The 22817-nt window shown below is 34.8% G+C and overlaps 8 protein-coding genes and 1 non-coding gene across 9 annotated transcripts; 3 read left to right on the top strand and 6 right to left on the bottom strand.

Annotated features, from left to right (window-relative positions):
* Positions 1-593: 593 nt before the first annotated feature.
* On the top strand, positions 594-2075 carry ALG11 (alpha-1,2-mannosyltransferase ALG11; the record flags this gene model as incomplete). The annotated part of the gene is made up of 2 exons (XM_019185962.1): positions 594-1949; positions 1980-2075. The coding sequence occupies 2 exons, from the start codon at positions 594-596 to the stop codon at positions 2073-2075; spliced, it is 1452 nt and encodes a 483-aa protein (XP_019036989.1).
* A 1106-nt stretch (positions 2076-3181) lies between these two features.
* On the bottom strand, positions 3182-4825 carry SLM1 (phosphatidylinositol 4,5-bisphosphate-binding protein; the record flags this gene model as incomplete). The annotated part of the gene is made up of 1 exon (XM_019182358.1): positions 3182-4825. A coding segment is annotated over one exon (1644 nt), but the record flags the coding sequence as incomplete, so codon positions are not given.
* Positions 4826-9447: 4622 nt separating this feature from the next.
* On the bottom strand, positions 9448-10515 carry WICANDRAFT_47125 (aldo/keto reductase). Its single transcript, XM_019182600.1, has one exon. The coding sequence runs from the start codon at positions 10437-10439 to the stop codon at positions 9471-9473; it is 969 nt and encodes a 322-aa protein (XP_019036987.1). The 5' UTR covers positions 10440-10515; the 3' UTR covers positions 9448-9470.
* Positions 10516-11164: 649 nt separating this feature from the next.
* Positions 11165-12317, bottom strand: WICANDRAFT_107247 (aldo/keto reductase; the record flags this gene model as incomplete). The annotated part of the gene is made up of 1 exon (XM_019180496.1): positions 11165-12317. The coding sequence occupies exon 1, from the start codon at positions 12209-12211 to the stop codon at positions 11165-11167; it is 1047 nt and encodes a 348-aa protein (XP_019036986.1). The 5' UTR covers positions 12212-12317.
* A 181-nt stretch (positions 12318-12498) lies between these two features.
* WICANDRAFT_t124 lies at positions 12499-12571 on the top strand. The gene has a single exon. It is a non-coding gene; the product is annotated as a tRNA-Phe (tRNA).
* An 832-nt stretch (positions 12572-13403) lies between these two features.
* IOC4 (Ioc4p) lies at positions 13404-14774 on the bottom strand (the record flags this gene model as incomplete). The annotated part of the gene is made up of 1 exon (XM_019183859.1): positions 13404-14774. One exon carries the CDS (start codon positions 14772-14774, stop codon positions 13404-13406), a length of 1371 nt encoding a protein of 456 aa, XP_019036985.1.
* Positions 14775-15219: 445 nt separating this feature from the next.
* WICANDRAFT_85861 (MADS-box domain-containing protein) lies at positions 15220-15900 on the bottom strand (the record flags this gene model as incomplete). The annotated part of the gene is made up of 1 exon (XM_019185958.1): positions 15220-15900. The coding sequence occupies one exon, from the start codon at positions 15898-15900 to the stop codon at positions 15220-15222; it is 681 nt and encodes a 226-aa protein (XP_019036984.1).
* A 1516-nt stretch (positions 15901-17416) lies between these two features.
* Positions 17417-21050, bottom strand: NUP116 (FG-nucleoporin NUP116). Its single transcript, XM_019186573.1, has 2 exons — positions 17639-21050; positions 17417-17615 (listed from the first exon to the last, which is right to left on the bottom strand). The coding sequence occupies exon 1, from the start codon at positions 21012-21014 to the stop codon at positions 17733-17735; it is 3282 nt and encodes a 1093-aa protein (XP_019036983.1). The 5' UTR covers positions 21015-21050; the 3' UTR covers positions 17417-17615; positions 17639-17732.
* Positions 21051-21472: 422 nt separating this feature from the next.
* Positions 21473-22719, top strand: RAD27 (multifunctional nuclease RAD27; the record flags this gene model as incomplete). Its single annotated transcript, XM_019184221.1, has 3 exons — positions 21473-21485; positions 21538-21623; positions 21673-22719. 3 exons carry the CDS (start codon positions 21473-21475, stop codon positions 22717-22719), a joined length of 1146 nt encoding a protein of 381 aa, XP_019036982.1.
* Between the last annotated feature and the right edge of the window lie 98 nt (positions 22720-22817).

The raw sequence follows: 22817 nt of genomic DNA, 5'->3' as shown, positions 1-22817 counted from the left end.
AAAATTTTCATTTTGTGCAGATAATGCAGCTTGTTGAACACCATTTGTTGAAAAATTTTCTTCTGAAGTGGTTGAGTTTGGTGTGTTTTCAGATGTTGATGCAGCATGTGATGCAGAAATATTGTTTTCAATTGCTGTAACACGAGGATTAGCCTTGGTTTTTCTGGCTGGTTTTCTGGTTTTGGTTACTCTAGTTGTTGAAGAGGTTGAAGAGGTTGAAGAGGTTGAAGAGGTGTTTCTTCTATTGGAGTTTCTTGTGACAGCCATTGTTTCTAGTTGATGTTGATTTAATGATCACTTGTTTTATTTTATTCGTGGTTTTAACCTGACAGAATATCCTCTACTGTGTGTATATAAGGTAATTCCGATGTTCTATTAATATACATATAATGTTACAATTAGTGGATTCTTGATTCTTCTTATAGTTGATGTGAAATGTTGAGTATTGATGAATTGTGCATAATTGGTTATTCTGGTTATGTAATACCTGACAATAACCGATAACATTCGCGAAACAACAAAACAAAAAAACTGAACAGCGAAGACTTGATGATTTGATCCTTAGATTGACATTGTTATAACCAGCTTTCACAATGTCTACAAAGGAATTGCCAAAGGGCAAAGTATACGGCTTTTTTCATCCGTACTGTAATGCCGGTGGTGGTGGTGAAAGAGTGCTTTGGGCTGCAGTTCAATCAACACTAGACAAGAATCCAAATGATAAAATTGTGATTTATACCGGTGATGTTGATTCAACAAGTCAAGAGATTTTAGAAAATGTCGTGAAAAGATTTGATATTAAACTAGATAATTCACGTGTTGAATTCAAGTTCCTACAGAAAAGATATCTAGTTGACCCTAAAACATGGCCATTCTTAACATTACTAGGTCAAGCATTTGGATCCTTGGTTTTAGCTTATGAAGCTGCGCGTTTATATAAGCCAGATATATGGGTGGAAACAATGGGATACCCTTTCACATATCCTTTAATCCATTACTTGCTTGGTGTTCCAATTGTGGCTTATGTTCATTATCCTGTCATTTCAAAAGATATGTTGGGTAAATTGGATATATCATTAACATCAATCTTTGGTCTAAAGCAGCTTTTGAAATATTTCTATTGGTCAATTTTCATGTTTATTTATACATTTGTTGGCTCTTATGTTGATATCACCTTAACAAATTCAACATGGACTTATAATCATATCAAAAATATTTGGTTTTTAAATGAGAATATTAGTATAGTATATCCACCTTGTTCTACAGAAAAATTCATTGAGTCAAAAACTCCAACTCACTGGGATAGAAAAAACATTATTGTGTGTATCGCTCAATTCCGTCCAGAAAAAAGACATGGTTTAATAATTGAAGAATATAAAAGATTTTTAGATAATTCACATTATTCTTCCCATCCACCAAAGTTAGTCTTGATTGGTTCAATAAGAGGTCAAGCTGATAACGATTATGTTGAAGAGCTTAAATTGAAGGCAAATAAACTTGAAATACCTGAAAAGAATATTGAATTCATCTTGGATGCTAAATATGAGGTCATTAAAGAATACCTTCGAGCTTCATCATTTGGCCTTAATGCCATGTGGAATGAACATTTCGGTATTGCAGTTGTTGAATATGTCGCTAGTGGGTTGATTCCAATAGTTCATGCAAGTGCAGGTCCATTATTAGATATTGTTGTTCCTTGGGATTCTCAATTGAAAAAACAAGTCAAAGATCATAGTATAAAGAATAGAACTGGGTTTTTCTTTAAAAGTGAAACCGATCCTGATTATTCCAATTTCAAGGATAAATCATTATATCCTTCTTTATCTGAAGCATTTTTAGAAGCTACAAACTTAACAGACGAAGAAAAATTAGAGATAACATCAAGAGGTAAAGAATGTGTATTAAACAAGTTTTCTGATGCAACTTTTGATAAAGACTGGATAACTAAAGTGATTAATAAAGTTGAAACTCCTGAACAGAAACAAAAACCATCACATTTACTTAGAAATTCATTAATTTTTGCATTGATATTGGGGTTTTTGAAATCAATTGTGTTCAATTCCCAAAACCCATAGATAATTAAGCTACAGTTTTCACCTTCTCATCAAATAAAAGAATGTTAAAATCAATGTCTAATAATGTAGATTCAAAAAATAATACAAAATATCGGTATGCTCATATGGATGTGAAAAAGGAATAAAAAACAAAATAAGGAACAATAAAAACACAATGACAGAATAAAATAAAATGAAATAGAAAAATTAAGGGCAAATATTCTTGAAGAGAGCATAAATGAATCTTGATAACATAATAAAGAACGGAAAGTTTCAACGCGATTGAAGAACAAACTTGATGGCTATTCTTTCAATTCAAGAAATTTAAATAAAAACATCATTCATATTCAATGACCATCACCATTAATACTTTGTTGTAAAGGTGATTTATTTTGGTTCAAATTCACTGTACGAAACTGGTTTTGCATGATCTTGTTATCACCAGAGTCAACAGATCCTAGTCTTTGATTATTTGGCAAGTACTGACCAAAGTGTTCTTCACCTGTATGTGTTTCCTTTTTGGCAGTTTTAGCAGTTTCTTCTGATAATCCACTTCCATCTGCTTCAAAATTAGTTGGGACTCTATTAACACCAGGATAAGAATCCAAAGAATTTCTAAATTTCATGTTTGCAGTTGGTTGAGGACTATTTGGGATATTGTTCATCAATGGAGTTGGAGCTTCAACATACATAGCAGGTGTTGAAAGGTAATGCTCTTGAGGAACACTGTATAGTTGTTGCTGTTGTTGCTGTTGTAGAGGTAAGTTTTGAGGATCTGAAAATGGTGGTTGAGTAGGATATGGAGAAGCTTGCTGAACGTGTTGTTGTTGTTGCTGTTGTTGTTGTGGAGGATATTGTAATGAAAAACGTTGTGGAGGAGTTTGCTGACGATAATCACTTGGTGGTAAAGATTGTCTTTGAATCTGTTGTGGAGTTTGTAAATCACCAGAAGAACCAATTTGTTTATAGAAAACACCGTCTGGTCCAATCATTGATTGTGGAATGGGGGTTGATGATTGTTGAGGTAATGATTGATTGTTATTTGGAACTGATAAAATGGTGTCAGTTTCATGTGTAGAATCGTTAATCGAAGAAGGTCTAACGACTCTTGAATTATTTGTGCTAACTCTTGAAATTTGACTTTTAGCAGTATGATGTTTTGAGGCATAAACACCTCTACTTGTTGGACTTGATAAATTTTTCAAGTTTTTGATATCATTATACCAAGCAAGCATCAAATCATAACTTTCAGCACGGAAAATAAACTTATGAGATGATAATTTCCCGACCTTTTTCAAAACAAATTTGTATTGGTTTGTCTCTTTTTTAGAATGTTCCTCCAATTCAATATCATCCAAAGGTAAAGACATCACTGGTAACAGATCTTTCTTACGATCAGCAGTCTTGAATTCATGTAGAAAAGTTGCAGTCAATACATAATAACCTCTTGAGTAAGATTTAAGAAATTTTGATCTTCTTTCCAAAAATGAGGAGCGAACTTCATAAGTTAAAGGATCATTCATCTTATCATATTGAATAGCTTTGTAATCTCTTTTTGGTAAGTTCTCATCAATAAAATTTTTATCCTTAGCAACAAATTGATCCCATTCAAAAGAAGGTTGTTTTGTTAAAAATCCATAATCTAGATTAGAAATCAATTTATCAAAAACATTTTGAGCTTGTTCACCGAACAATTTAGCATACACGGTTAAAGCATTTTGAACCTCAGCAACAACAACTTTTTCCAATTCTTTACCAGAACTTTGTAAATTAATATAAGCTTCATGTAAATAATTTTCTTCAACTAATTGTCTTTTCAATTGTTTTTCCAATGTAATTTTGGTTAAGTAAGGATCATTCTTAGGTTGAACATTATGTGCACTATATTTTGCTTCTTCGACTGATTTTATAAAGTGTTGCAAATCAATTTTAGTTTGACCAACTTCTTTAACGACATTGTTTTTGAAATCTGAACTTAAACTTTTGATTTCTTTAATTTTAACCAACAATTCTCTTCTCAAATCATCTAATCTTGGGATAACATTGGAGTTTAGTTCTTTTGAAGATTTTGAAGCTAAATTGGCAGCACTTGAATGGTAATTGATTAAAATGTTTGGTAAATCGTGAATAGAACCATTTCCAGCAGGTAAGAAGAAGTTTTGATGTATAGTCTCATCGCCATGTTGTTGTCCTCCAGAACCAGGTTGTGCTTGAGATTTTTTCTCTTGAAAAGCGGTAAAGTTCACAGCATGAGATAGCCTGATTTGTTGGCGAACAACTTCATCTTGAATGCTAACAATTTCTGTCAAATATTGTAACAAAGAAGTAATTATACTCCTCCAAGCAGCAAATCTCGAAGCAAGAACCTCTGTTGGATTAGCTTTTGTTGGAACTTGAACAGTGAAAGGCAACCTTGGATCGTTTCCAGTGGAATGGCTTTGATTTGGAGCTAAAGCAGTGATATTTCTTGATTGTGAGTGTTGATGTTGAGCTCTTGGTTGTATCTGTTGTTGTTGCACATTTGAATTGAATGAATCAGTACGAGGGTTCAAATTATTTGGTTGTTGGTACTGGGCTTGTTGACCTTCTGAAATTTGAGCGCCGTTGGAGTTTGGATTCAATACTTCCGCAATGACTCTGTTTCGACTATCTGAACTAGTAAAAGATTTTGATTGTTGATAGTTGTTGTAGTTATTCTCCAGGTTCTGCAACTGCTGCAAATTATGTTGTTGCTGCTGCTGGTAAGCTTGGTTGGATATATTGGATGACATTGTACCGTTTCTGGACATCTGAGAACACTTGTTGATAATGATAACTGGGGGTATATGTTCAAGCTGGTTGCAAGGGAAATGTTAAAAGCAGAATGGCGGCAAGGATGAAAAGCAAAGAAAACGATGAAAGAATATGAGCGGTGGACCGTAGTCTGCAAATGGAGTGCTGATTTTTGTCACCAGTTCAATTGGGGCTCCAGATTTGTAGTTGGTGAAGTTGATGATGTTGACGTTGTGTTTTGTTGAATTCGATATGAAATGCTGGTGCCTTTTTTTCTCGCTTCTTGGAAGAAACCGGTACGTCCCACATGCTCCATACAATTTACTCCCAATGCGGAAGGCAACCAGAAGCCAGGGGGCAGGGTGGGGGCTAGGCAGAGAATATTCCAGGGGACGTAGAGAAGCCTCCGCCTAGTTTCTAGCTTAGCCCTTGGGCTGAGCTGAAGTACGCTGCCCAGAGTTCACCGAGACCTTGTGGAATCTACACTAGTCAGAAGAATTTGAATTCCATAATTCTTTGCCTCTCGGTAGAAGCTTTATTAGACAAGTATACTAGCAATCAAATAATTGGCAGCATTTGACAATAGTTATTGTTTTGAGAAGTGAGCATCGACGGATATGAAGTTAGATCCCCGTAAATGCCACTGAATCTCTCAAACAACAGCAAACAACGTATAATTCAGACTTGTGATGATCATGTCACTTGATTCTTTGGTGACAGAAGTTAATTTGCATCAGATTGATCTTTGGACGTTATTACATCTTGAAGGTTCTGTTTGTTATATCATGGTCTGTAGAGTTTATATTTCGGCCTGTATAGACTCATGGACTGTCGATATCGTTAACTTCAATGTTTTATAACGATCAATATAGCTCCGGTCAAATTCTTATCATGTATTTAATGTTCATTGTGCTAGATACAGTAGAAGTTTCTGATAGATTTGCAAGAAGTGACACAAACTTCAAAGTTTCGAACTTTGATAAACGTTCTTCGCTTAAAGCTTTTGGCTTCGAAGTATTGTAGTACATATACACAAATTTCAAGTACAATTGATTAAAAAGTTATACAAACAATCTTACTCAATACAATTAAGTGGCTGAATAGTAATATCTGCTTTCTTGAAACCCCTTCATTGGATAATAAAAAGACACTTAAGGGTACAATTCAACTCAAGTGTTAGTCTCTCCAGAATGACGTAATAATGGCTATTGGCACGTTACTAATTGGCGGACTGGATCTCAAGATTTGACGATATTTGCTGTGGAATCAAATCCTTTCTAAATATATAACTAGAGAAGTTAGTTGACTTTGATTATAAGCATTAAACTCTTCAAATGTTATTTGGAATGCCAGTTAAATACTCAAGATTTGACGATATTTGCTGTGGAATCAAATCCTTTCTAAATATATAACTAGAGAAGTTAGTTGACTTTGATTATAAGCATTAAACTCTTCAAATGTTATTTGGAATGCCAGTTAAATACTCACGTCTAAGACCTGCCTGAATTCAAATCAACAGGCTTCCGTGCCTCATGAAATTTTCAACTAAAATTGATCAATACTCACCTCAATTAATCAATTGATATCAACAACTTTTTAACTTATAGTTTGTTATCAAATCAAATGATCAACTCACTTCAAACAGTTAAAATGTTTTTGTCATAATTATTGTTTAACCAGCTTATTATTCAACCTGAATTGAAAGTCGTTCTGTTTTGCAAAGTCATTCATACACTCACAATGTTCACATTGAAGCAACCCTTCAGCTCATCTGCATCTCTGGTTACTGTGTTAGTAATGCATGCTCAGTAAAAAGGGTTATGGAACTTGCATTGTTAAGTTTTAGGGTATAAAACTTGGTTATACTATCATCTATGTGTTATCAAAGCAACAAAAGAAGAAAGGAAAAGGAGTCGGTCCTTTAATCACGTATCCTTGGAAGTTGGAATGACCATCGAGTGGCCTAATATTGTTATCCAATTTCCAATTGGTCGACGTGGTTGTTTGTTGTACTGCGTTGCCTTGGTTTTTATTGCGTTGCCATGGTTGTTTTGATGGTGAGCTTACTTGTTTACATGTACATAGAAATTTAAAAAGGCGTCTTATGCATAGGAACAACATTAATTAAAACAAAAGGAAAAAACTATCTGATTGTAATAAATTGTAGCAAATAAATAGCACCATTAAATTCTACGGCCTCTAAGCTTTAAAAAGAGTCCCCGATTGAAAACATTTGGGTAAAATTCGAACAAACACGAAGCTTGTGCCATACTTAACTGTGCACAGATTTAGTTTTCGAGTCTCAATTTGTCAATTTCAAATAAAAAGATACTTTAATGTAGGTCAATGTCATCTCCAACTTCCAAAGATTATAATGGTACCAATTTCAATAGGCCAGCATACTAACTGAACACTCTATATTGTGCTTATTGTCCTTTGTGTATTTGTTAGCACGCGTTTTCGCGGCCGAAGTTAACTATGAGAAAATAAAAAAAAAACGTCGTCGACTACCACCCGAAATTCAAATCTTCAAGCAGCATTATTCCAAGCACTTTGTTAGATCATATATATCATAAAATTCTGTTACTTCAATAAACTTCAATTCTCTATACGATAGATGTAATTTTAAGGTGAAAATTTAAACTTTTTTAATAATCGCTAATATACCCTTATTTGTTTTATAAAATACAGATAGGTACGTCGTTAAAATTCTTTTAATTTCAAAAATCAAAAAAAAATTGTGAAATATAACATGAATTATATTACACTAATATAAACTTAAGAAGTTACATAGTGTAAATACCTATCCTATCCATATTGGTTTCATATAATGTTGTTCTCATGTTATTTCCGTTTGAAAATTTAGTCACGTGACAGGATTCCAAATTGAGTAGTATGAACTGTTTCTCAACATATTTGTACATAATAGTAGTATAATCGTAAGAATATATGGTGTGTTGTTATTTCCACTTAAAGTATTATATTTGGCTTTCGGCTCGCTCGAATTAAAATAATTAGAAGCCAAACAAAAGCTGGATGATTGAATAGGTCTACAGAACTACTTTTGTGGTAACAGCTGGTTATGTTAAAGGTGTATTGGTTGATTTTGTGTTTTGGTGGTTCAAAAATTTGTATGGGAAAATGGTCAATTCAGCACTTTTTGAAAAAAACACAGAAATTTTCTCAAAAGACCAATTGCCATGGAAAGTTGCCAAAACGATTTTTCGATTGCATTTTGATTTTTTTTTTAAAAATCCCAAAATCGTGGATTTGAGAAACAATTTTTGTTTTTGTGGCATATTTCTAATTAGTGAGGTGCAGAGGTGCATACATGACTACAAAGAGATAATATAATTAAGCTACACAGCTTTATTATGATCAGCCTAGCTGAGATGGTGGTTTGCTTTGGATGTTAATGATTAGGTTCTCTACATCGGTTTTTGTTGTGTCAGTTTGTTTTGAGTGGTTGTTATTGTTGTTGTTGGTTGATTGAACTACTACTTGGTGGTACTGGGTTAATATAGGTATTTTGAGGCCAAAATACATGTGTTTTTGAACCCAATTATTTGTAGAACATGATTTAGTGATGGTTTGTGTGTTTATTTGAGTGGATATCATTGATTATGATGGTTTTATTGGAATTTCTTTATTTGGAGATTTGTAGAGTGGATTTTGGCGTTACGGCCACATTTTCACGTGACTAGATTCTGTTAAGTATGTGTACTTAATATGAGAGACATTGAGTTCTGTCGCAAGTTGTAAAATGATGCTAATTCTAATCGAAAAGCTTCACTTTTTATCATGAATTTTCAATAAAATTCGCGAAAAGCGTGGCCGTACCGGTGCAATATGTATGTATTCTATCTGTTGATTTTAGGTCATAAAACAACATTAAAATGATCCCAGGAGTGCGTAGAGCCCACATAGGAAGGCGCAAATTTAGTGCTTTTTTAAAAGCGGCCAAAATGTTGTTAAAATGGTAGTCGTGAGCCATGTGGCCGATTGATTTTAATGCAGAATATCATAATATATATATTAATTAATCATATTCTGATGCGCCGAATTACAACTAATACTAGTTATATTATGGCTGGGGCATGAGGACTGGATCAATTTTTGGGATATATCACGTTATTCATATATTGTGATATAGATCATGTAATTATATTTAAGTGGACGTCGACGTCATGTTATAATATATATAACTAATTATCAAGAGCTTTTATAATAATGTTTAGATAGCTAGCTGTGCAAGAATATTGATTAATATATTATATTTGAATTAAATTATGACGACGTATTATATGATAATATCATTGGCGCAGAGTACGTACGTGATCAGCTAGACCAATATGATATCATAACAAGCTGCACCTGATGATCCAGCTTAATATTATTAATATAATACTGTACATCCTCTAAGCAGCTGCAGGTTGATCAAAATTTTATATAAATTTATAATATATTTAATTATCTAACAGTAGATGAGCTAGTAGTACCGCATGATATATATAATGACCTTATATATTACATTAAAGGTCGACAATATATTGAATAATTTGTTTTAGCTGCGCCTGCTGTCAATTTATAATAAAATTAATATAACAATTAATATTTAAATATTAATATATAGCTTGGAACTGACTATTGAGCAAAACCAACTACTTTCTTTGGCTTATATGGCTCCTCCAAGTAATTAATTTCATCCTCAGTTAATTTGAAATGAGAAGCAACAACAGCTTCTTCCACTCTTGCGACACTGTTTAATCCGACAATTGGATAGGTGCCTTTACTTAAAACCCAAGCAGTTGCAACAATAGCCTGTGAAACATTGTGTTTTTTAGCAACTTCTTCAACTCTGTTCACAATCTCTTTATCTTCTTCAGTTAAGTTGTTCAATCCCAAATTTTTAAATTGAGGATCAGATTTATGTCTTTCTGAAGTTTCCGATAATGGTCTAGTCAATACACCTCTTGCATTTGGAGACCATGGTATAATACCAACCCCATGCTTTTTAGCGAAAGGAATCATTTCGCGCTCTTCTTCACGATATAGTAAGTTGTATAAATCTTGAACAACAATAAATTTATGCCATCCATTTTTTTCAGCTGTAAATTGTAACTCAGCAAATTCAGTAGCTCTCATTGAAGAAGCACCAATGTATCTTGTAAGACCTTGGTCAACAACATCATTCAATGCTTCAACAATTTCTTCAGGCTCTGTTTCCTTATCCAATCTATGAATTTGTAAAACATCAATATAGGTACCTAATCTCTTGACAGAATTTTCAACACCATCGAATATATGTTTTCTTGATAGCCCTTTAGAATTGATTAAGTCAACATCTTTAACATCTGGGCCACGAGCACCATGTCTTAGGTCCAAGTCTTCATCAACTGGATTGAAAACTTTTGTTAAAATGACAACTTTATCCCTTTTGATGTTATACTTCTTTAAGAACTTTCCCAAAATAACTTCAGAATAACCGTTACTATAAACATCAGCTGTGTCATAAGTTCTAAGACCTAAATCATAAGCTTTCTTTAGAATTGAAAAGATTTTCTCTTCATCATCTTCAACCCAATCTGCCCATTTCTTTGAACCATAAGACATGAATCCAATGATGATTTTGGAGATCTTTAAACCAGATTTACCTAATCTTGTCCATTCAATTAATTGTTGATCACTCATATTTGTAGTTTCTTTTCCTTTTAAAACACTAGTTGATTGATTGATTTAAAAGAAAGAGCATTAGAGGAGATTTCTCTCCTTTTATAGTGTTCAAGTTAGTATGATTTGCATATCACGAGGACGGAGATAATGGCGAGTTTATGAAGGCCACTACCCAAAATGGTTATATAAACGATGAAATGAGTAAAAGCGGAATAACCACCCATTGAAAGAGACGATTGTCTATTACAAATTACAAATCGATAAAAGGGCTTATATTGGGAAATGAAAGCTAGCTTGTGTTGATTTGCTGTAGTTGTGCGTCCCTTAAAACCGTCGACTTGACATTGGTTATGGAATTCCGAAAGTTTTAACGAATAAGTGCTGGATTCAGGATTCAGAGCTTTTGAGCAGTCTGGTTCAATCAATGGACAAGCTTAAGCATTTGATTTGTTCACATCAAATGCAAGTTAGAGCTCACATGTGTATTTTGAAAAGATTTCCACCTCCTCGATTTCGAATGATTGTGGAGTTGTGGCTTTTAGTGGCACCTCAAGTTATTTAGGTGCTATACTTCTACAAGCAATAGGATTTGAGAGAGCTGATACATAAAACTGAGTGATGGGATTCACTAAAACAGTACTTCACACGAAAAACAAATTGTCAATTCAAGAAAACCCGACAACTTTCTTTGGCTGATAAAGTTCTTCCAAATATTTAATCTCTTTCTCTGTAAGAATGAAATGACTAGCTGCAACAGCTTCCTCGACCCTAGCTTCACTGTTGAGGCCAATGATTGGCGAAGCACCTTTACTAATGACCCAAGCTGTGGAAACAATAGCAAAAGAAGCACCTCTATCATTAGCAACTTTTTCAACTCTATTAACAATTTCTTGATCAGGCCCAGATAACTCAGAAAGACCTAATGATTTAAAAGTTGGATCACTTTTGATTCTTTCAGTGGTTTTAGATAATGGTCTTGTTAATATACCTCTTGCATTTGGAGACCATGGAATCAAACCAACACCAGATTTGTTACAATATGGAATCATTTCTCGTTCTTCTTCACGATATAACAAATTGTAATAGTTTTGCATTGAAACAAATTTATGCCATCCATGTTTTTCGGCGATATATTGCAATTCAACAAACTCAGTGGCTTTCATTGAGGACGCACCAATATATCTTGTCAGACCTTGATCAACGACAAAATTCAAAGCTCTCATGAATTCTTCAGGTTCAGTTTCTTTATCTAATCTATGAATTTGTAAAACGTCAATATAGGTACCTAACCTTTTCACACAATTTTCAACACCATCAATGATATGCTTTCTTGATAACCCCTTTGAGTTGATCAAATCTAAAGGATTGACACCAGGACCAACTCCACTATGTCTTAGATCAACATCTTCATCAACTGGGAAAAACACTTTTGTTAAAATAACAACCTTGTCTCTTTTGATGTTGAATTTTTTCAAAAATTTACCCAAGATAACTTCTGAATAACCATTACTATAAAAATCAGCAGTATCATAAGTTCTAATACCCAAATCATAAGCTTTCTTTAGGATGGCGAAAATCTTTTCTTCATCATCCTCAACCCAGTCTGCCCAGTGCTTGGTACCATAGGACATGAATCCCACAATGACTTTAGAAATCTTTAAACCAGATTTGCCTAATCTTTTCCATTCAATTAGTTGTTGTTGTTCACTCATTTTTGATTTTGTTTATCAATCGCACCACAGATATATTCAATTGGAAATTACCAACCCAGATACCAATTCCAGAATGGCTTAATTGGAAATTTACCTAGCTTTATATAGGCGTTCCAACAATTGAGGGATGACAAATTGATTAAAAGTTACTCACGTTGCATCAAATTGATTTTTGTAAATTAAACCAAGGATAAAAAAAAACCGATAAAATCCGCTATCGAAATGTTGGTTCGGGCAACAAATTTTAGCTGTCGTGTTGATCCCAAAAATTTATCTGTCAACAAGAAGCGGTTTTAGCTCAGTCGGGAGAGCGTTAGACTGAAGATCTAAAGGTCCTGTGTTCAATCCACAGAAATCGCAAACTTCTTATTTTTTTGCCGGCAAAACCCATTTTTTTGGCTCTATTTTTATCATTTCCTGAATATATGGCTTCTCCTTTATAAGACTGACTGTTTCTTTTTCTTGTTTTGTTGTTGGCTGTGCTTTAAATGATATTTTTGGTTATGTGGAATTTGATAATATGCATGGCCCGAGAGCTTCAATATCATGATCGGGCAAAAAAAACAACCTTCTCTCACCAATCACAGATGTCCATCAGTAATATTTAGGTTATCAATATAGCAATATTCTGCCTTTTCATTGAAGCTATTTTAAAATTACTCGCTGTGTAATCGGTTAACTTGGTCGGCGGCTTCCAATGCGACCTCAACTTTCAAGCATCATGGAGATATTGAAAAATGTTAGCTCTATGTATTCATCATATCCAAGGCTTTCACATTAATAGGCCGCTTTAATAAAGGCAAGGAACTCGAATATAAAAGTTGCTAAAATTATTTGGAAAGCAGATATAGATATGATCGTGCAGTAAGCTAGATTACCCATAAATTCGATAGTATAAAGTAGATCATGTTCAACATCTTCTGCAAGTTGATCAACTACCTCTGGCATGATGTTAGGAATAGGCTCAAGAGTAATTGCTGAATGTGATCCGGGGCCAAGCAAGCTTCCAGAATACTTGCACAAAGAGATAATATTGCCCTTTTTTATGTACTTCACTAACAATGAACAAATACCAGTATAGCATGGATCAAAATCTGTCAATCTCGAGTGCAAACAAAAAATACATAACAACTGTTGATAACAAAGCTTTTGAAAATAACTATTATACATGTACTTTGAAAAGACAAGGTCTTTATGCTTCAACTGGTTCACTTGTTTCCTCTTCTTTAACACCATTTTCCTTCACTTCTTCTTGTAATGAATTTTCCTCTTTACCATTTTCTTCTTTCAATTCTCCATTGTTCTCTTCTATTTCCTCAACCTTTTCCTCGAAATTCCAGTTTTCAGTAGGCTCAATAACTGTATCAAACCAAATTTCAACCAGCTTGGAAATTCTTTCTCTCATTTTTTTAACATCTTTTATATCAATAAGATCAGGTCTTTTCAAAATATCAAACATCACTCTATGCAAACTGTAATGTTTGACTAGTGATAATTGAACTTCAGGGATTTTTTCTAATGAGTCTAAAATTGTATTGACTTGTTTCAAAGACTTAACATCTGTTTCAATTTCTTTGGATTCTAAGAAGAAATCTTGTAACACAACTCTAGCTTTCTTGATCAATGGTGTTCTTTTCTTCAAATCATCTGAAAGTTGCTTAGCTGATGGTATATTTTCTGCAACTGGTGGTTCTGTTTCATCATCAACATCCCAGTCTTCATCAGATGAAGTTTCAGGTTCAGGCTCAGGCTCAGGAGATTTTCTTTTCCCAGGTTTTCTTCCAGGTTTACCCTTTGTCTTTTTTGGAGTGCTAGTTTTTTGTTTCTTTGCGGGACTTTTAGAGTTCTTAGCACGTCCTCTTTTAGTTGATTTTTTGACTGGTTGTTTTAATTCCTCTAAATCTTCATCTTCTTCGTCTTCATCTTCTTCTCCATCATCATCTTCTAAACTTTGTCCATCACCTTCTTCATCTTCAAAATCTGCATCATTGATTTCATTATCAATCTGAATTGGTTTTCCATTACTACCCCAAATAATAAATTCCTCCACATCAGGAGGATTTAGAGCCATTTCATAAGCACTTTTGATTAATTTCTTACCCTTTTTATCGTTCAAGAATTTTTCAATTTGTTCCTTAGTCAATAATGAAATTTCATTGACACCACCCCACATATAAGTATCGTCTCTCAAAAACCTCACACACCATAATCTTGTATCAATTGGTTTATCACTATGTTGGTTCTTCTTCTTTGATGGACGGGGTTGAGTTGGATGCTTTGGTTTGCTTTTATTAACACCTTCAGGAACTAATTCATATGGGATAACAATACCTGGCCAAGGTGGGAAGCTCTTTAGTTTACCAAGAACTATGGTGCCTGGAGGGAAGGATCCATATGCATTCTCATCAGTTTGTGATGGTTCTGATTGTTCAGTTTCTGGGGCAGGTTCTTGATCATCTGAAGTTGGAAGAGCTGGTGTTGATTCTTCAGGTTTTTCTGCAATAGCAGCCGAAGCAATTTCAGAATTATCTGTTACTGGTGGATCTGACGGTTCAGCACTCATTATTGATCTAATTTCTTCGTCGAATTGGTGATTGTTTCGATTGTCAATACTGGAGTTTTGATTCTTGATTTCAATTTTCGTGTTCCTGACATTTTTTTCGAGCACATTCATCTTTCTGGTCGCGAATGGTGATTTCTTCAAGTCCAAACTTGAAGTCTACTTGACAATCTTTCACTTGATAAATTTCAAAATTGAACGTTTAATTATGGTACATAAGAAATAATAGTAAGAAGGAAAAGACAAAAAAGCATATAGACAGCATAAAAAAGGAGATAGAAAAAGATATCATAAATGAGAGAAAAAAAAAGAACCCTGAATAAAAACCACCGCAAAACAAAATCACCACTGAAAAAAAAAGCTGTAGTATCTCATATAAAAGTGTATAGTGTAATGTATTTTAAGCCAATTACCATGAAGGTAATAGCATCAAACGTTAGCTTTTTTTTTAATATTGACCTTGTTGATTATTGATGTTACCAAAATAGGTTTGGTAAACAGCAGCTTGTTCTGGATTCAAGTAGCCAGAATTTGGAGGTAAGTTTTGTAAACCAGGTTGTTGAGGATATCCAGAACCTGCTGGAGGTTGATTTGGGTGTTGCTGTTGTTGAGGTTGAGATTGTTGTGCTTGAGCTTGTTGTTGAGAGGCTTGCTGTTGAGCTGCTTGCTGTTGTTGTGTAGCTTGTTGGTTTTGGGATTGTTGTGAAGTTGAATTAGTTGGAGTAGAAGCTTCTTCATCTTCACCTGATTCTTCTGGAGCATTTAGACAAGCTTGGATTAGATTTTTACCTTCAGGTTTAGTAACTAACGGTTGCAATTTTGGTGTGGTGAAAGTATAAACTAAACCTGTTTCTGAAACAACTAATAACAAAACTTGAGTACCTGTCAAAACTGATAATTCATAGGCTTTTTTCATAATACCAGCTTTTCTTTTAGAGAAAGTGATATGACGTCTTGATTTATCTTGAATAAATCTGATTTCAATTTTTCTTCTTTCTCTAGCAGATGAAGGTTTTTCATCATCATCATCTAAATCTTCATTTGGGTTTGTGGTGTTTTGAATTGATTGATTGTTATCAACCAAGTCTTCTTGGTTATCATCAAGCTTTGGTTCAGTGATTTCAGACATTCTAGCAATTTGTTAGTATAATACTCTATAAAGATATGAAAAAGAATGAAATAGAGCACAGTTAATCCATTATTGAAACCTTTTTTATTCTTCCTTCTTTGTTGTGGTTTTATCAGTTGTCCTGGTTACCACATAGTTCTTCAGTTTTCTCTCCCATACAAAAAAAAACCTGGAACAAGCGACTGAAAATTAAAGGGGGTGAACGAGCAAGGAATTGAGAAGAATGATGGGTGGCAATTGATGATAAAAGTGGTTGGATCGAATGGAATCACATTCATGATGATTGATGATGTTGAGTTTTGAAGGTTGAAGACCTAAAGTGGTAATAGGCGATGAGCTCAAGTAATCATTTGGCTGTCCCAAAGGGGTAGTTCACCTTTTTGGTTGAAGCTTTGGGAGGAAAAAAATCAAATGCGATTGAAATTGACAGCTCTAAAAGCCGTTTGTTTGCCTGATATTTGGTGTATAGGGATTTGGAACTGTGCTATATTCATCTATTGCATTTCATATACTTACTTTGACCAGTTGTGTACTTCAGTAGCTGTGTTTTGGGCTGAACTGTTGTTGTTGTTGATTGTTATCAAAAGGTGATGAAAAGGGTAAAAAAGGTAAAAACCAGCAAAAATTGTTGAAAGGGGAAAAAGTCTTGAAAAAGACGGGTCACGTGAGTGAAATGGGCCACACACATTTCGGAGAGATTACCGGATGCGGAAGCGCGACCGAAAATATTTGCAAAAGGTAGAAAACATACAAAGTGGTTGAAGTTACTGAACTACAATGGTATTGATGAATGCTAATGGATTAGACTGAATTTTTAAAGTCCCGGAGATTCTTAATACTACATTGCTGAAGATCTATCACAAAAACCGCATTTATCAACACTTTAATAAAACAATAACAGGAATGTCAAAGATCAAACCCAAATGACCTTCAACTACTCAATCAATCATAGTGGACCAAGTTCCAAATACTTTGATCACTAACAAAACGACTATATTTGATGCAAACCAATTGCTGCTTTTTCACCTTGATACATTGTTAGATACTTGAGAAATCAGAAAGCTTGTAAAGCAGCTCTTCTTTTTTTCAACAAATTCATAGCTTGGATAACAATGATAGCTAAAGCTGTTATAGATTTTTTAGTATATAAGGTTCCAAAACTCCAAAACTTTCCTTCCTGCAGATTGGTCCAAATGAAGAACTAGGAAAGATACAAGTTCGAAATTTGACATCAAAACTCACCAACTAAACCAACTAAAACAAAAACTAAGATAACACCGGCTGGAAGCATTTTTGTACAAGATTGATTGATATAAAGGCGTGAAGGCCGTAATTACAATACAACAGGAAGAAGGAATTAAAGAGAATTGGCTGTATTTAAAATCTCTGTAATCCATAATCTTCGACGTTAAATTCTTGGTATTGTATTTGCAGCGAGTGATAATTCTGCCATAAATCCCAATCCGGTAATTGTACTTCTAAACGATGTTTCGTTGGATAGGTACATTTAGATGTACTCAAATCCTATTTGAGACTATAAAATAGAATAATGGTTTATTAATTAAAAATAGCTTCATAATTCATTAGTTTCAAAAAGGTTGGGCTCAATTTATGGAAGTTTAGAACATTTAGTTAAGTATGTAACCATGGTAACGATACTGAATAACTGGAAACGAAATTACTACTTTGAGAATTTTTTGTCACATTTCATCACGAGGGAAAATTAGATTATAACCTTTCAATGCAATTATTGTCAATTTCTTTATACATTACTGCACACGAATTTAGGGATGAGAAACACCTTATATGAAAATGTCCTATATACATCAGATTCAAACTGTTGATTCAATTGTGAATGACCACGTACCTGTTTTAACATCATAAGAAACAAACTTAGTATTTGGAATATTGTGCAATTTATTGATATGCCTCTTCACCAAATCATGCGAAGCATCTTTAACTGGTTGTCTCGTATCTTTGGCAATTGGGTAACAATTTTCCAGTGTGATTTTAGCAGGTAAATTGAAACCTTCACCGTTCTTGCTAGGTCTTTCAGATTCATCTGGATAAACAATACATGATTGTCTCATGAAAACGACAACTTCACCTGGAATTCTTGCTAATGAAGATTCTGAAGTTAAATCAACTGGTTTTAAAAATTCAATCTTACCATAACCTTTACGACCAACAGTAAAATCAGAAACTTTTCGCAATTCCAATAATGATAATTTCTCCAATTCTTCCAAACTTGGTGACATCCAATATCCTTCTTCATCAACAGCTGTTGTATCTTCATCTCTTGTTTGGATAATTGGTTTCTTTGAAGCCTCATTCAAAATTGTATTTTCACCCTTAGCATCTTCAAGTTTCTCACCATTTTTCTTTGATTCTTCAGTTTTGAACAAAAGTTTATTGTTAACCTTATTTTCATCATTGTTATTAGTAGTATTGAAAGAAATCACTTTTTGTGGTGTCAAACTATTATCATTATATTCACCCAAAGTTTCTAATGGTTCTCTTGATCTTGATCTTGATCTATCAATTACTAAATTCTTATAATTCTTTCTTGGTGTGAAGATTTCGCTTGCTAAGATAGCATCATCTGTATTTTGATTGAAGAACGCATTCTTTGTGTTATCCCCCGTTCCAATCAGTTGTAATGTTGTATTGTTAATTGAAACACCAGTACCATTACCATTTACACCATTAATCTTACCAATGTCCTTTTTAGCCACAAATAATGGTTTTGGTGCTAATCTATAAATGTTTGTAATTTTTTGTTTCTTTGGTTCGACTTTAACAGGCTTGGCCATTGGTCCAACAGATGGGGTTGTACTAACAACATTGTTTTGAGCACCTGAGTTGAATAATGGATTATTTCCATATGGATTTTGATCAATAGTTGCAACCAATTGATAAGGCTGTTGACCTGGTTGTTGTTGTTGTTGGTTTTGTGCAGATCCAAATAACCCACCGTTTTGTTGAGATTGCTGAGGTTGTGAAAATAATGAAGAGGATTGTTGTTGATTTTGTGGTGCTCCAAATAAGCTTGACTGTTGTGGCTGTTGTTGGTTACCTCCAAAAAGCCCAGATTGTTGTTGTTGTGGCTGCTGTTGCTGGTTTCCTCCAAATAATGATGGTTTAGCTCCAGTTTGAGACCCCCCAAATAATGAAGATCCTGATTGTTGTTGTTGGGTATTGTTATTACCAAACAATCCACCAGTTGTTCCACTTCCAAATCCTGTGGATGTGCTATTTGTGTTGTTGTTGTTGTTATTTCCAAACAATCCACCAGTGGTTCCACTTCCAAAGCCAGTAGAAGCATTAGTAGTAGCGTTATTATTACTACCGAATAGTCCACCACCAGTAGATCCACTACCAAATCCTGTAGAAGCAGTGTTATTGTTAGTGTTTCCAAACAATCCACCACCTGTAGTATTTCCAGCAGGCTTTGCACCAAATAATCCACCACCAGTGCTTGGTGTAGTTGTGTTTGTTGCACCAAACCCTGTTGAGCCAGCCGGTTTTGCACCAAATAAACCCCCACCTGTTGTGTTACTATTATTATTATTATTTGAGCCAAATAATCCTCCCCCAGATGTGTTGCTAGTATTATTACCAAACAAACCACCCCCGGATGCAGCAGGTTTAGCACCGAATAATCCACCTGTGTTTTGTGCTGGAGCTGGTGTTGAAGGTTTGGCACCAAATAACCCTCCTGATGTAGCATTGTTATTATTGTTACCAAAAAGACCACCACCAGTAGTTGAACTGTTATTATTTGAGCCAAACCCACTACCAAATGATGAAGTTCCCGCATTATTATTAGAACCAAATCCACCACCAAAAGCAGGTTTTGATTGGTTATTTGAGCCGAACGGGCTTGAAGATGAAGCACCAAAAGCTGCATTTTGTTGAGTATTATTGGTACTACCAAAAGGACCCCCTGCAGTGTTTGTATTTGATGCGCCAAAAGCATTAGTTGTATTGTTATTATTACCAAACATGCCACCACCTGTATTTGTGTTTGATGCACCAAATGGTGATCCACCAGTATTTGTATTTGATGAGCCAAACAAACCACCACCAGTACTGTTTGTATTAGAGCCAAATGCAGATGGTTTAGCCCCGAATGAGGAGCCAAAGCCTCCCGTGGTATTATTGTTAGTTGCACCAAAACCTGTAGTATTGTTGTTGTTTGATCCGAACAAGCCACCAGATGCAGTGTTATTTGTAGATCCAAATCCACCACTTGAACCAAATGCTGATGTTGTGTTATTATTAGCATTATTGTTTGCTCCAAATAATCCACCCGATGTGTTATTTGTTGAGCCAAAGCCACCACCTCCAAAAGCATTATTAGTTGTTGATGCACCAAATGGTGAAGAAGAAGTGGCTCCAAAACCTGAAGATCCACCTGCAGCAGCTTGATTTCCATATCTTCTACCTTGTTCATAATCTTGTAATCTTAATTCTTCAAATGAAAAATTTTTATATTCTGGCATAGCTGAGATATTTTCGAAAAAATTGGTACCAGAAGTGGCATCTTTTTCTGTAAATGGTTCAAAAGGTTTGACAGCAGTACCTTGATTAGTTGTGGCAGCTCCACCCAACCCACCAAAAGTTGAATTGGTTGCACCACCACCAAAAGGTGAACCAGTCTGGGCAGTGGAACCAAAGCCACCTGTTGAACCACCGAAACCACCAGTTGCACCTGTATTTGATGATCCAAATAATCCACCTCCTGTATTTGTTGCTGTATTGTTATTCGATCCAAAAGCTGAACCAAATCCAGTTGATCCTGTATTTGTATTGCTAGCACCAAAAGGAGATGTTGAGTTTGTGTTGGTACTACTACCAAACAAACCACCAGTAGCAGCAGGTTTGGCTCCGAATGCACTTGTAGAATTGTTGTTAGCACCGAACCCACCAAATGAAGATGTATTACCAGAGTTATTAGCGTTTCCAAAGATACCACCACCAGTATTTGATGATGGTGAGGAACTAGCCCCGAATGCTGATCCAGTGTTGTTGTTGTTATTTGAGCCGAACGCAGACCCTGTGTTGGATCCAAACCCTCCAAAGCCCGTGCTAGTGTTTGAGCGTCCGAACATGATGACTTGAGAGTGAAAATGTGATCAATTGATCAGATCAGTGTTTGACTTGGTGCAATTTTGTTTTGACTTCAGTGTTTATATCAGCAGGTTCGTTTTTTTTTTTATTTCTTTGATTTTTTGGCCTGTGTTATGTAAGCCCAGCACTGAAATATCAAGAGAGGGTAATATGTAGATGAAGTTTCAAGACGTTACATGGTCAAATGAATAGTTGGGAGACTGAAACAGTGATTATTAGGAAAGAACAATATAGTATAATTGTACGAGCTTTCTTACTTCTTTAAAAATGCGTATTGCAGTTTTTAGTACCTAAAATTGAAATTTCCCAGCCAAAAAATGCTGTCAAGAACAAGTTTCGCGAAATCACGATGATATGAAATATTTCCAGACGCGTCTTCAAAAGAAAACATTTCAACTTGTTGAAGAGTTCGAGTAGTTAAGCCAATTCGTGTGTGATCATGGGTATTAAAGGTATGTAAATATATTGATGAACTTGATTGTGTCAGTACTGACAGCTCTACAGGGTTAAACAAGCTGCTTACTGAACAAGCTCCACTTGCTTCAAGATCAAGTGATATTAAAACTTTCTTTGGTAGAAAAGTTGCCATTGTAAGTAGAATTACATTCTTAAGATTCAATCTTTTACTAACCCTCAAAGGATGCTTCTATGTGTTTATACCAATTCTTGATTGCTGTTAGACAACAAGATGGTCAACAATTGACCAGTGAAGATGGTGAAACTACTTCTCATTTGATGGGTATGTTTTACAGAACTTTACGTATGATTGATTATTCAATTAAACCAGTTTATGTTTTTGATGGTAAACCACCAATTTTGAAAGGGAGCGAATTAGACAAACGTCTTGCTCGTAGAGATGAAGCTACCAAGAGTGCAGATGCAATTAGAGAAACTGGTACAGCTGAAGAGATTGCAAAATTTGAAAGAAGAACAGTTAGAGTTACAAGAGAACAAAATGAAGAAGCTAAAAAATTGCTTGAGTTGATGGGTATACCTTATGTTAATGCTCCTTGTGAAGCTGAAGCTCAATGTGCTGTTCTAGCTAAAGCTGGTAAAGTTTACGCTGCTGCTTCTGAAGATATGGATACTTTATGTTATAAAACACCTTTCTTACTACGTCATCTAACTTTTAGTGAACAACGTAAGGAACCAATTCAAGAAATTGATATTGAAAAAGTATTGGAAGGCTTGGATATGGACCAAAAACAATTTGTTGATTTATGTATCTTATTAGGTTGTGATTATTGTGATTCAATCAAAGGTGTTGGTCCAGTTACAGCTTTAAAATTGATCAAAGAGCACGGTACAATTGAAGGTGTCATAAAACATGTTGAGTCAAACCCTGATTCTAAATATAAAGTGCCCGAAGAATGGCCATATGAAGGAGCAAGAGAATTATTTTTGAATCCTGATGTTTTGGATCCAAAAGATATTGAATTGAAATGGAAAGAACCAAATGAAGAAGGGCTAATCAAGTACATGGTTGTGGAAAAGGGGTTCTCTGAAGATCGTATCAGAACTGGTATTAAAAGATTACAAAAAGGTCTAAAAACTGGTACCCAAGGTAGATTAGATGGGTTCTTCAAAGTAGCACCAAAGACACCAGAACAATTAGCAGCAGCCAAGAAGAAAAGAGCAGCTGAAGAGGCAGCTAAAAAGAAGAACAAAAAGACAAAGAGAAAATGAACGCAACTAATAAATGTTTATACGTGTTTTTCCAGAGTTCAGAACGTAGATGTTTTTCGAGCAAGACGCGTTCGCGATGGCCCAGGTCAAAAAAAAGT

This window comes from Wickerhamomyces anomalus (genome assembly GCF_001661255.1).
Source record: "Wickerhamomyces anomalus NRRL Y-366-8 unplaced genomic scaffold WICANscaffold_6, whole genome shotgun sequence".
In the NCBI taxonomy this organism is placed as follows: Eukaryota; Fungi; Ascomycota; class Saccharomycetes; order Phaffomycetales; family Wickerhamomycetaceae; genus Hansenula; species Hansenula anomala.
Note: the sequence above shows the minus strand (reverse complement) of the source record. Positions and strands in the feature narration are given on the sequence as shown.

Coding starts and splice junctions, on each gene's coding strand:
- WICANDRAFT_47125 (XM_019182600.1), bottom strand. CDS start 10,439: ATGTCTTATGGTTCAAAGAAATGGGCAGATTGGGTTGAAGATGATGAA.
- NUP116 (XM_019186573.1), bottom strand. CDS start 21,014: ATGTTCGGACGCTCAAACACTAGCACGGGCTTTGGAGGGTTTGGATCC.